We start from the raw sequence: 14,934 nt of genomic DNA, 5'->3' as shown, positions 1-14,934 counted from the left end.
AGACACTTTACATGAGGGAAAATACTGAAAACAAAAAATGGTAAATATTTATTGCCGATTATGGGGATCCTGCAAAAAATGAACACTGACAGGGCTTGTTGCATCATTTATGCATATATTACAGTAGTTACCAGCTCGTCAAAATGATGGGAAAACATAGTAAATTCCATGTACTGCTGTAAGAAACTTGCTCACCTTTCCAGGAGGCCAGGATCAGCATATCATGTTCTGGAGCCTCCCATGAGGGTAAGCGGGTATGGCTTACATAAGTTGTATTATGTAATTATCAATTTATCAAAGCATTGTTTCACATATACTGTAGATGCCTTTCCTGTTTTCTGGCAGATTTTTAAGAAAAACTTCTCAGATTTTGAAGCCATCTGACGGGAAAATGCCTACAACCAGCTTCCCAGTACCCCTTACATTATATTGGTTTGCTATCCCATAATATTCTGGATGCACCAAGAATAGTTTTTGAAAACTGTTTGAATCAATTCCCCAGCTTATGCTGGCCACACATCAGACCAACTTTTCTCCAATCATCCAACTAGTTGGTGGGACAGAAAATCTGATACTGTATGTGGACAAATGCCAATTAGCAATTTTCTCACAAACTCAGGAGAATGGACAAAACATTCAGTGAAATTGTTTAAATCAAATAGGTCCAACTACAGTACATTGTCTGAGTGAGAGTTGTTGTCCATTTTCCGATTTGGGAAACAAATGACTTACAAAATACATTTGCTCTTATTCTGTACCAGGTTTTTATTCCATCCAACCAACTAGTTTGATAGTTTGCGGAAAGTTGGTCTGATGTGTGGCCAGCACATTCAGTTCATCTTTTTCTGAATTTGCAAAGGTTTCCCATTTATGTTATTTTGTCTTTTCTTGGAAAATGTATATACATATTTTAAAGGTATTATGTTTCCAGTCAGTAAAAATCATAAAATTTGCTGATGACACCACCATCATCGGCCTAATCAAGGAGGCAGATGAGTCTGCATACAGACGGGAAGTGGACAGGCTTTCACAGTGGTGCGGCAGAAACAGCCTGGACCTAAACCCCATCAAAACAGTCGAGATGGTAGTAGACTTCAGGAGAAAACCAAATGTCAAGGCCCCACCAGTAATTTCCACCAGAGTGGTGTCATGGGTAGAGACCTTCAAATTCATTGGGACAAAAATCTCTCACAACCTCAGATGGGAGCCCAACATAACTTCCATTGTCAAAAAGACCCAAAAGCAGCTGCTCTTCCTAAGGCAACTGACAAAATGCAACATTCCCCAAGAGCTGCTGCGGCTCTTCTACACTGCTATCGTGGAGTCCATTCTATGCTCCCCTATTACAATCTGGTATGGATGGGCCAATGAATCTGACAAACAAAACCTGCAAAGAGTGGTGAGGACAACAGAAAAGATTATTGGGATGGACCTCCCCCTATAAGGGAACAATACTTAAGCAGAATCAAGAAGGGTCCGGGAGCTAGGAAGATTGTGACTGACAAACTCCACTCTGGCCATAACTTGTTTGATATTCTCCCATCAGGTGGACGCTTTAGGTTCATCCCTGGCAAGTCGTCAAGAATCGCAAAAAGCTTCTTCCCAGTGGCGGTAGGGGAATAAAGGAGCAAAAAAAAAAAAAAGGAGAGAGGCAGCTGCGTACAAGCCACATAATACTCGATGGCTTTTGTTGGCAGAACTTCCTCATTCGCTATCATGGTCGTGTGGTGGGGATCATAGAAAAGCCCTCGGCTCATTTCATTGATGACTTCAATCTGAGTCGTGATACTTACATGAGAGGACCCCACCTTCTTAGAGTTAAAGATACCCAGATGCGTCTATAACTACACATTCACTTGTGAGTATGGTACGCATCCCCTGACTTTGAGGCTACACGTGTGGTGAACCTATAAAAAGAAACCTTTATGGGCACATCTTTACCTTTTTAATAGTGAGTAATGGTACGCATATGGTTACCCACGTCGTGAACCCCATTGATAATCCTGCTATCGGACTATATCATTTCTGATACCTTCTTTGTATTTTGTATTTTTATTTATATCGCCCATTCCGGAGAGAAACATCGGTGATTTGTGTATACTACCCTCCATCGCCCATTGGTCCATTTTCTTCCAAAAACAAGCTATTCAACTGTTGAACAATGTACTCTAAGATACTGCTAATCTAAACACCTAACTGCTCTGTCTAACCTTGCAAATCATAACATGTGAATTGACATTTGTATGCACAACTGATGCAATGTATGTATGTCCTGTTATCCCTCTTGTACCATGCTTGAAGCTGCACTGTATCCACAAAACAATCCTAGTATACGAGAGTATACATGGCCAATAAAGTGATTCTGATTTATTATTTTTATAAAGTATAGCTCAGTGGTATGAAAACCCTAGAAAGCCACAAATATTAAACAGATGTTTAAAATTATACAATCATAGTAAGATTCAGAATATCTTCCTGTTCAGACCTAGTATATCTATACAAGAAAAGCATAACAGTTATTTTTAGTTCTTTATATATACTATACAGTTTATACTTAGTCATTTTTTAACGACATTTTTAATTTGCTAAATTCTGACTGCCCTTGAACCTGTACAATGACATGCAATTTTTTTTTGTTATAACTTTATATTATATTTTCCTAAACATTAAAAGATACAATATTTGGCCTATGTATTCCCTGCTGGAACCATAAACTAATTTAAAATTCATTACTACCACTAGAATTAACTTCAGTGTTTCAATAATGCATTGCAGTATTTTCTTTCAGTTTGATGTTTGCATTAGTGAGAACAGAGACCTTGATTCTTGACACCCTTTAAAAGGAAACTTTGGTGATGGCAGCTCGGAATCTGTGACATTCCTGCACATATGTACTTACAGTATTTTAAATTCTAAATTATCTTGTAGAATATATATATTGATTTATACATATTTGCAGATGCACCCATCTAATAATGTACCAGTGTAAGATAACAGTGAGTGGTCAACTAGGGGAAATAGAAGCAAATAGTGGTGGTTATAAAGAGCCAGCTTTACCATTAATGCAACTTTAGGTAGCTGCCTAGAGGCTCCAGAATCTAAGATGTGCCAAAATGAAGGATGGATCTGAGACAGGCATCCTTGTTGAACTTAATGCAAATGGCAGGTGTTGAACTTCTAAGTCACCACTTCCGAGCTTTCACCTGAGGTTCTGGAAAGTTAGTAGATGAAGTGTAGCTTAGGTTGCCGAAAAACCTTGCACCAGTCCTGCAGTTGTACATTTCCATCGCAGTCATGCTCAATAGAACCAACTACAACAAGAGTAACTAATAGAATAGCAGAGAGACTATTGGGTTCTTTTCAACTATCAGACTGTATGGTACTGACAACATTTGCCATAGAAGAAATACAGTACAATTGCAATTGTACAATCCAGCGTCTCACCTTGACAAAGTGGTTGCAGGGGCCCCTTGAAACATTGGTGTTTTGAAAATGCGTTATTATATACAGTCCATTACAGTCACTTAGTACCATTGTCTATTTTGCAAAGAGCAAAATAGCATCAATAATTTTATAGAAAGAGTGTATGCAATAATATAGCAGGTCCATAAATACCCAACATGGGGTTTCAAACCAGTTACTTCTGCAAGGTCATTATACCGTAGATGTCATCTTATTTATTACTCAATGCATTGATATTGATTAGAATTTTTTTTAACTACATGCACTGCAACCAATAAAGTGATCATTCTTAGCACAGATATTGACCTGAGTTCATTTTCTTTAATAAAAATTGAATAAGTTATCCTAATTGTGGGCTTAATCAATAATGAACAACACAGTCACTAAAGGCCATTGATTAATAATCTGCACATCATTACATGTAACAACATACTCCGACGGCCATATACAAAGCATCAACTTCCATATAGTGCAAGACACCATTATCTCACAGAAATTCCATGATGCATTACTCAGGTTAGCTATTATAGGTTAATATGCTGCTATATGGAAATCATTACATTTCTTATTTGTAAGATAACAGGTCTTGATTCTGCCCTGTGCACAGTCCCAATTTGTACTCTAGTGGGCGATGTTTCAGGACTGTGTTTATACTTGAACAGCAGTGTGCATGTGAGGTGATGGATTCACATTTGCATTGCCTTGTTGACAGACTGTAGATGTTAGGGGGTAGCCACGGGAAGCATTGGCAGAGACTATGCGCCCCCCACAGCGCATGCTTAAGACACTGCTTGGGCTGCAGTACCATTATTACATCACTATCTATGGTGTCTTCAGATACAGTCTCATTGGCCTAGAAAGGAGTTGTGTCAGACATTCTGAGTACAGGTCAGATGTGAACCAAGGTGCAGCACTTGCAACATTTGTATCCATAGAAACATAGAATTTGACGGCAGATAAGAACCACTTGGCCCATTTAGTCTGCCCCTTTTTAAAACATGTTACCTCAAACCATATTTGATCCTTATTTTTTTGTAAGGATATCAATATGCCTATCCCAAGCATGTTTAAATTGTACTACTGTATTTGCCTCTACCACCTCTGATGGGAGGCTATTCCACTTATCTACTACCCTTTCTGTGAAGTAATTCTTCCTCAAATTTCCCCTGAATCTCCCTCCCTCTAGTTTCAGTGCATGTCCTCTTGTTCTGTTGCTCCTCTTCCTGTGAAGAATGTCTCCCACCTATACCTTGTTAAAACCCTTGATATATTTGAAAGTTTCTATCATGTCCCCCCTTTCCCTTCTCTTTATCAAACCCACGGTCCTTAGCCGTAGCTGGGAATTACAAAGCCTCTGTTTGATATCCTTTTTTTCCGATCAGAAAAATGTAACTCGCTGAAGCTCTTGCAGTTACACAATACATTAACCCATTTTTTTTTATATAAACATGACTCTCCATATTACAGAGAGAAAAGCTAGGGACCAAGCCCTCTCACTTCCACACTTATAGAAGCATATTTATTTTTATTTGAAACCAGACCCTGAAAGTAAAGGTTCCTTATCATCACAATAGGAATATTTTTTCACCCAAGATTTATTATTTAGGAGTCACTGTGACCAGGGTTCCGATAGAAGTCTGTCCCAACTACAAGTGAGAAGCAGAGTGGGAAAATATTACTTTCTGCTTTGCCCCTTAGCTGCACTGATGCCCATGCACCACCAGACTACGTTCTGGAAAACAATATTGTAGATCACAGGTCTTCAACCTGTCGCCCTCCAGATGTTGTAGAACTACATGTCCCAGCATGCCCTGACAGTTTTGGCATGCTCTCATAGGAAAAAATGGGGCAATGCATGTTGGAACATGTAGTTTCACAACATCTGGAGGGCCACAGGTTGAAGACCCATGGTGTAGATTAACCTATAGGCTGGGACATCACAAGGAGCTTTTTTCCATGGCTAGAGATAAACTGTGGAGATGAAGTGGAGTAAGATAAAGTACTAACTAATCAGCTCTTGAAATTTTTGAAACACAGTCTGTAACATGACAGTAAGGAGCTGATACTTTGAGGTATATGTATCAAAGCTTAGGGAGGGATAAAGTGGAGTGAGATAATATCCCTACCAATCAGCTCCTGACATTTTTTAAACACAGCCTGTAACATGACAGTAAGGAGCTGATTGGTTGTATTTTGGGGTCTATTTACTAAACGTTGGGAAAAGATAAAGTTCCAGCCAATCAACTCCTAACTACCATGTTACAGGATGAGTTAAAAAAAAACCCCAGTTATGATCTGATTGTTTGGTATTTTATCTCTCTTCACTTTGGCATTTTTCAAGGCTAAAGGTGGCCATACATCAGAAAGACCGATCAATCATGATTGTGTCCAATTTCCCTTCAACTCCCCGGCAGTCCTTGGTGGTTTTTGGACACACAATGTACTCACAATCTGTCATACAATCCATCATACAATTTATCTGCTGCATGGTTGTATGATTGAAGCTTCATTTAAATAGGGGGCTGTCCTACTAGGATCAAAAGGATAGGAGTACCAAAAATCCTTTTTTTTTTTTTAATGTACAGGTTGCCAGCAACTACCAATCTGCTCACATCTGCTGTGTTATGCCATTATTAAATAGTCCTAATAAAGCAATCCTCTGGAAACTATTTCCAGAGTAGCGACAGAATTGTGCAAAAGGATGTCAACCGCTCTTTTCAGTCACCCGCCTGTCTGCCACTCAAAACTTCTGCGGCTCCAAGAGTCTTCACTGCCACGGGCCACCCGGAAGCTGCACCTCTCTTCTCTGCTAGTCAGGGTAGGAGAGTCACACGACTCAGGTTGTGTGAGCCATCTAAAGACAAATTGCATGTGCTTAAAAGCAATCCGCTCCCAATCCCAACTGATCTGATGTGCAGCAATCCTCCAATCTCCCGGGGCCGGCATTGCCTGATTAGGTGTACACAATCTGCATACAATCCATTTTTACAATCCATTGAGATTGTATTATTGGGTTCAATGACTTTAAGGTGTATGGGGGCCTTAAGGTGCGTACACACGGGGCGATTATTGCAAATATCGCTGGAAATATAAAATGAGGTAAAGTTTTCTATTGCGCAAATAAAATAGCCGCCTGCCCACCTACAGGGGTTATCTTCCTGTCAATACAATATCTCTATAAAATGAGGTAAAGTTTTCTATTGCGCAAATAAAATAGATCGCTGAGCGAGCATATTGCCAGCGATGGGAGTGTGCGCTTCCGTTTTCAGCCCCTGGATGATCGCTGGTCGGAGGAGCATGCTCCTCCGACCAGCGACTTCCCCTGCCTCTTCTCCCGGCAGTGTGACATTTTCATCTGCGACCATCTCTGGTCGCAGATGAAAAAGGGGCAACAAGCAATATGATTGCTGAGCAATATATTGCTTGCAATATATTGCCAGCGATCATATTGCCCCATATGTACGCACCTTATGTTTACCTCCCTCACCAATATCTCCACAAGTTTTGATAAATCTCTCCCACGGTGTATGAGCACACATCTGTATAAATGTATGTTTATATAAATACTAATATCTATCCTTTCTATTGAATTACCTTAAAATAATAACTATATATAATTCTATATAAAATTGGGAAGAAACAAAAGCCTATCGGTAACCAAAGGCATTCATTATTTGCACTGCAAGATATGCATATCTTTAAAGCACCAATTACTAATTAGTAAGGCTGAGTGATTTCTTTTATAACGAGACATGCCTGACCATTATGACCTGCACAAAGTCGTTTATAAAGATCCATTAATTGAAAATTATGAGAACTTTCAAGAGTTATTATATATACTGTAAGTATTTTTCTACAACCTCTATGGGCATCTGTCATGTATGGTATCACAGGCATTGGAATCTTCTGTTAACAATTACTTCAGAGAAAAATATAGTGACATTATCATGATAGAGTAGGAATATTAAAAATGACTAAAGTATACATAGATTAACATCATTAAGCAATATATTTAAGAAACAGTGTTGGAATTACTAATATATAGTTACATCTTTACTGCAGACCAATAATTACATAATTGTTTCATTGGGATGCATTTAGCATCCTGACCGTGGGGATGCCAGAGTTCACAATACAGTTGCCGGCATCCCAACTGCAGCCAGGAGACCAGCAATGGAATATCAACAACAATGAGGATGCCGATGCTAGAATACCAACTGCCAAGATGCTGAAAGTAATGGGCCCCATACATCAGCAATCACAATTTATGGATTACCAGATACAGGGATTTTTTGGCCAGATAAATGGATTTTACAATCTATCTGATTTTGCCCACACATTACAGATTTATTTCAGTGATCGGCAGATTTTTTCCATCTAAAGATTGCATCTACATATCTGGAAATTGCCCAATCGATTGCTGTTCATAATGTAAATAGATGAAGAAGACGAATTGGGAATGCCCACACATATAAAAAAGATCCGCAGATAATACCAGATTATTAAACATGTTTAAAAACCTGATTAAGCAATCGATTGGCGATTTTGATTGGGATTGCCAAAAGGGAGCCCACACATCTAAAATTAATTGTGGCAATCCTCTCCATATCTGAAAATTGTCACAATTTATTGCTGATGTATGGGGCCCATTAGGGTTAGCCTGCAGGGAGGGCAAGGTTATGCTCTCAGTCATCCTTCATTTTGTGATAGTCGGACTTTGGGGCATCCCCCAAATTCTGGAGTCCCTAGGCAGCTGCCCAAAGCTGCCTAATGGTAGAGCTGACCCTTACTTCAAGGTTTACTGTGCATTTAGATATTCTCTTTATACTTGTTTGTCGTCTTCCTGCCAGCTTGAACCAGTCTGGCCCTTTTCCGCTAACCTCTTTCATGATCAAGGAGTGATTTTCACCCACAGAAAATCCACTCACATACAAACAATTGCATAACTGCATAAGCTGAGATACAAGCTGTATATGCATTGATGATATGCAGTCACAATATGATAAAGAGCAGCGTTGCCTGAACCCAAAGGACTGGTGCCATTGTTGGCAATGGGGCAGGGATAATGGCAAAGCGAAAGATGAAAAAGTACATGTAGTTTAACATCGCAAATTTTACATACTGTAGTTTTGTAAATGTTACTTTTCTATTTTAGATCAACTCATACTTTTAGATTAATATATTGACTCTGCATTTGACAAATTAAGGAGCTAGGGCCTAATTCAGATGCGTTTGATCTTGTGATTGCTGTTGCTATCTTTTGTAGTTAGCAATTATATGTTAATATGGCAGAAGCTAACCTGAGCATTGGGACACCCACTGCTGTCACAGCATTTCCATCGATGGCATAATTGCTGATACATTGGAACCATTGTCATAAATTGGGTCATGTCTCGGAGTCTGAGTGCCTCTGGAGTGGTGCAGGCTTAGCTGCTCTCCTGGGTCACGGGGGCTCTACGTTAGCTACTGCTAATTTATGCATGCCCAGAAAACATTGTCTGAATAGCCACGGCACGCCTGCACTTACCCAATCACTCCCAGTTCCTACCTCCAAATGCTGTCTCCTGTCAATTACTTTGCAACTATATTCTTGGTGTGACTGCCATCGCAATTTAATCACTGCACATGTGCGCTGCGGCTTAGACGCATGCGCTGTAAGAATACATTGGCTGAAGTGCGTACAGTAGCCATATTGCTAACGCATCTGAATTAGGCTCATAGTGAAATTATCAATATTATAATTAAATATGAATGACAAATGTATTAAAAATCTTTTCTTACCATTTGACTTTTCACTATCTGCAGGTTTCATCTGAATAGGATGATGCATCTAAAATAAAAAGGTCAGACATTATTAGTTTTCTAGTAAACAAAAAATCTATCATGAGTCTAAATAAATACAACCATTAACAGCAGATGTTCTCTGTTATATTCTTGTCTATTAACCCAGATCCTCCAATATTACCACTAAGTACACAATGCTCTGTTCCCAAACTTCTCCATTATAAAAGTTAACTGTGGTAAAGAAATAAATTCCCGAAAGGATAACACGTGGGTTTTACAGCTGTAATCCACCTAATCAGAATGTGAGTGCTGCATTACATTGACAATTTTCCTAAGCTCTAGCGATCATTAAACTATTTACCTGGCTTGGTTAGATGGGGTGCGAACACAGCCAGCTGGGCTTTTGGTGAGACACAGTCACATCCCATGCAACCATGTCTGCTGCTTCAACCCCTGTAGATTTAAAAGATCTGTTCTTACAATGTACATGTGAAGAACATATCTCCTCTTTCTCCTGTAACCCACTGTAACAATGTAGCAGTTTTTGAGAGCCAATAGCATTGGCAAAAGTTTGCTCCATGATGCTGCTTGCATGACATTCTGTATAACATAAACTGGCAGGTGAAGTGAAATACTGTGCAAAGAAGAAAAGTTTGAGTACTAACCAAACAGCTTCTAACTGCCATGTTACAGGAGGTGTTTCATAAATGACAGACAGGACTGGATGGCATTTTATCTCTCTCCAAGATTTCTCCCCTTAGTGCTATCATTGATCTCTGCACTCCGAGTGCAGAGATCAGCAGGGGGACTGATCATTAAAGTCTATAGGTGAGGATAACTGGCCATCAATTGGGATCTTGATGGTCAGTATACTGACGTCGAAATCCTTACTGTTTGACTGCCCAACAGGGGCTATATGGGGAGTGAGTGCAGCAAGCCCTTAAGGGGCTTTTTTGCATTCACCCCCTATCAGAACCCTAACCATTGCCCAGACATGAGTTTGTAGAAACTCAGGGAGCCTGAGGTATGTTCCCATCACTCAGAGCGCAAGTGCAAAACCCGTGCAAGGGGGCCTATGTACTTATGGACCCTCTCCAAAAGGAGAAGGGCCCCGTTACCCCCCTAACCCCTCTCCGCCATAAGACCAAAGAAGGGAAAATAGGGATCGAGGGTCCTCCTCACAGAAGCTCAGAGAGACCCTCTTCTCTCAACCCCTGGAGGGGTTAAGGTGGGTGGGTCCTCCGAATCAAAGTTTGGAGAGACCCTCGGTCTGAGGAGTGGGTAGCCCATAAGGGTCATACACACAGCCCAGAAAAACGTGACACACTAACGAAAAACAAAAAAAATTGAAAAGTGATGAACGTGAGTAGGAAAATAAATAAATAATTAAAGAGACTCCAGCCAGAAGGCCGGGATGGGGGTGTGAAAAATTGTCCTATCACAGCCAAAAGGCCCAGGATAAGGATGTGCAGCGCTAACCTAAAGAGAGAGTGCGTAGTGCAAGTGCCATACTAGTGCATGGTGCAAAGGACCACTAGTGCAGAGTTTAGGCCCCCCCGAGTTTCCCTGGGGGGCACAGTGCAGCCTCGGGCTCCAGGCAGCCAGCCAGTCAGCGTCCGAAAAAGGTTTTCTCCGTTCCTACCTTTTCCATTTACTCCCTTGAGGGTTGAGGCCCCCACGGAAGAGCAATCTACTAAGTCCCAGTGTTTCTCACATCCCAAGGTTAAAGTACTAATCTGGGCTTTTCGCTGACTCCCCATCAGAGGCTACAAACCTCTGAAATGGGAGCATTCTACCCCAGCGTTCCTCGCTGTCTCAATCTTCAGGTCTACAAAATCCATCAAGACAGCCACCTACTGGGCCCAGTGTTTCTCCCCTCCCTCCCCAGTGGAATTATGGAAACAACACCTCCCACCATCTGGCAATGGTGAAGGTACTCAGCCAGACTTTTCCCTGCCCCGTGCATGAGGGGTCCCATACCCCCCGCCCATTGAAGCAGTCACTCAGTCCAGCCTTTCTCTATTCTTCTGCCAGGGGTCGGCCCATACCCATTGATAAGAACAGATACTACACTTGATCTTAGCCAAAAGGCAGAGAAGCGATTGCCCAGTCATATCACACCCAATTCCTATAGTGCTCTGCTCGACTATGCTCTGTGGGAGGGAAGGGGTAAGTGAAAGTGTTGCCCTAATCCACTGGGGGAGATCTACAAATGGTGACCTTGTCGGAAAGTCAGTCCACACACCAAATCATTACTACATTGACTTAAAGAGTTTGATGTCCATTGACGAAAATAGTTTGCTGTCACTGTTAACAAAGGCTTATTATTCATTGGGGACCCATGGACATACAATATGGATGGGGGGGGGGGGGGGGTAGATGCCTCTGTGTGATCTGATAGCATTGGCATGATCTGGGTGAATGCCTCTGACATAGAAAAGCTAGATCCATACTATCCATAGATGTTATTAATATGTATTTAACACTCATGCAACACATTTGCAGATATAACATTTTTAGTATTGGGCAAATGCGCAGATGGTGGAAAAATCAATGTTATGGGGCTGTAGGGTACTGCCCGAAAAATTGTGCATCTCCAGCAGGTTCCAGAAGAGAAGGCAAGTATAGGACTACTGCTATATTATGTTCAAATGTAATCTATATATGGAGGTGTAAATCTTCAGCACACAAGTAAATTGTGTAGAACCATTGTTAGCACTTAGCTATTTTGTCAACACAATGCTAAATTCATCTAATGCAGGGTACACGCTACAACGACAAGGGCCCAGTCCCATCAATCTAGATCCAATCCCGACCGATTAGATGTAGATTGTAGGTAGATTGGGCCCTTTTTTGATGTTTTGATCCGATCCCGGTCCCATGCGCGGCCCCGTGGGTCGGTTGGTCGTTATTGAGTTTCTACCTGCAGCAGGTAGGATCTGAAAACGACCATACACCCGGTTGCGGGTCGCGATCGGATAGGAAACCACTCACGGTGCACATCGTGTGGGTCGTGCGCTCCGCGTGATTGTGAGCGGGTCGGACGTCCCGCTCACTATGTGCATCGTGAGCGGGTCGTCCTGGTGTGTACCGGACATTAGATTCAGGTTAAAGGATATGGATAAAAATGCATGTAGTTTTCCTTGAAACATTTTTCTAGTAGCTTCAGTATTTTTCAGTATCTCTGTTATAAAATGCATAAAAATAAAATAGATCAATTTATTTAAATAGTTTTACTCAATTCAGAAGAGACAAATGCAATGACAGGTATTTAACTCCTTAAGCGCTGCTCAGACATTTTACAAATAGATGTGTACACGCTCTGTATAAAAGAAGCTGGGTACTGATGCTGAAAAGCCTAATAGGGATCAAGATATTCAACACTGCAGAATAAATTACACTACAAAGATTGCATTTCTTCAACTAGTAATACCGAGAAATAAGTGCATCTACTGACAGAGAGAGAAGCATAGGTTTTGTTATAAATAACAGCAATGACAATGCTGTTCAATGAAAATACCATTGTTCACTTACTGTAGTTCACTGAATAGAGGTGAACAATGTCTCCCATCAAACGGGATATCATGGCACATCATGGCTTAGTATACCTGAGACATACAGTAAGCAGGTGTGTTTTTTCCTTAGCTTACCATGCCCCATTACACCATTTGTAATAAGTGTGGTTGTATGTGTGTAATAATTTATATATAATTATTTTTTCATTAAATTACCATTTCCTACTTTCTTTATGCACATCTCTGACATAGTTTCTACATATACAGGTGGGAAAGGGGAATTGGGAAAAGGAGTATGACCGCACAAGTATGTATGAAAATTCTAATATAAATAGACAACAATGAAAAACTGACTTTTACCTGTTAGATAGGATCTGTGTGTCCCTGTGCACCTTAGTGGCTCAGAGCCAATGGGTGCCTATTTGTGGGACAGTCAGTGGTGCACCCCGGAGTTAGAAAAGCAATATGTAGGCTTGCCAAGGGAGGAAAAGAGGAAAAGAAAACTCTGGGTGGGGGCACCCTTATGTCACTGTTGTTGGTGAATGTTTTTGATACAATTTAAAAATTAATAAATCTTTATTGGATATGCTCTAAAATATTGTTACTTATTGTATGTCACCGGTATGACAACCGGTTTCCAGTGATTAGTTATTGATCCTCATTTATCCTATGATATCACCATGGTATTGGTATAGGTATATAAGGATTATAATCATTGGATCATTTTCTTAAAAACCGGTAGTCACCTATCAGGCAGAGATATGCTCAAGAAGTGTAGTTTTTGAGCTGTAATACTATTTGTGCTCACAGGGGGGCAGTATAGTGCTACAGATACAGATACAGGAAAATTGCATTAAATAGCAGGCAGACGTAAATGGCTGGTCCCGAGTGAGACCGATGGGTAATAAGGAGGGAAGCCACTGGACTAAGCCAGTGGTTACCTTGCGACCTGACCCGCCTGAGATGGAGGACTGGTGTCAGGTCTGCTGCCGTCTCTCTGTAGCGATGTCCCTGTGTGAGCTCCTGCCCGGCCGGTCACGTGTGTGCACCACGTGATCGGTATCCCTTCTCTGACGTACGTTTCGCGGTGCGCTTGGTCACAGGGGGGTCACACACCCTCCAGCTAATGTGGAACTACACATCCCAGCATGCCCTGCCACAGATTTCATAGAATGGATTGCTAAAACTGTGGCAGGGCATGCTGGGACATGTAGTTCCACAACAGCTGGAGGGCCATGATTTTGACATCACTGCAGTCTAGATAGAACATATGTCACATGCTGCAATTACAAATATTATTTTTTGTGTTTGTTGTTTATTTTTATTAACCAAATAGAAATTGTATTTTAATACAGGTAGAGTATCCGCTATCCGGACATCCCTTATCCGAATTATTCCAAAAACCGTGGTTTTTGGAATCATTCGAATTTTTTTTTTTTTTTTAACCCCCCCTAACCCTCTTTTCATACTTACCAAGTCCCCAGGCGTCCACAGCAGGCCTCCGGCATCTTCTCCAGGGTCTCCAGCGGTCCCAGGAATGCATTGCGCGAGTGTGCGCGCGCGCCGGTGACGTCACCGGTGCGCGCGCACACTCGCGCAATGCATTCCTGGGACCGCTGGAGACCCGGAGAAGATGCCGGAGGCCTGCTGTGGACGCCCAGGGACTGCGTGGACGCCGAGGGACCACCGGACACCATCAGGGAACAGGTAAGTATGCTTTAAAAAAATATATTCCAAAAACCGCAAAATTCCCCTATCCGGAATGCTCGTGGTCCCGAGCATTTCGGATAGGGGATACTCAACCTGTATACACATTTCTTTCGTCAAAGACTTGGGCTGCTTTGAAGTCTAGTACAGTCTAGAAATAATGGTTTAATAAAAATTATGTTTTAGAAAATATCATGAAAGGTCTTATGGGGTGACACTGGTTGGTTTGCAAAAGCAAACTCCTTATTTAATGGGCAAAACCATGTGCATTGCAGATGGGGTAGATGTAACATGTGCAGAGAGAGTTACAGTTGGGTAGGGTGTGTTCAAACTGAAATCTAAATTGCAGTGTAAACAAAAAAGCAGCCAGTATTTCCTCTACACAGAAACAAAATATCTCACCCAAATGTAACTCTCTGCACGTTACATCTGCCCCACCTGCAGTGCACATGCTTTTGCCATTAAA

The 14,934-nt window shown here is 41.3% G+C and overlaps 1 protein-coding gene and 1 pseudogene across 41 annotated transcripts in view; both read right to left on the bottom strand.

Moving 5' to 3' along the window:
- The window catches only part of CELF2 (CUGBP Elav-like family member 2), a 448,556-nt gene that overhangs the window by 134,379 nt on the left and 299,243 nt on the right, over positions 1 to 14,934 (bottom strand). For all 41 annotated transcript variants that reach the window (XM_083183415.1, XM_083183416.1, XM_083183444.1 and 38 more), the window contains one exon: positions 9,244 to 9,292. In XM_083183415.1, coding sequence (XP_083039541.1) covers positions 9,244 to 9,292 — 49 coding nt within the window. The remainder of the gene's footprint in view (positions 1 to 9,243; positions 9,293 to 14,934) is intronic.
- LOC146076301 (U2 spliceosomal RNA) lies at positions 11,142 to 11,349 on the bottom strand (annotated as a pseudogene).

This window comes from Crinia signifera, chromosome 4 (assembly GCF_055691185.1).
Source record: "Crinia signifera chromosome 4, ASM5569118v1, whole genome shotgun sequence".
Classification (NCBI taxonomy): Eukaryota; Metazoa; Chordata; class Amphibia; order Anura; family Myobatrachidae; genus Crinia; species Crinia signifera.
This window is presented reverse-complemented; position numbering and strand designations above follow the sequence as displayed.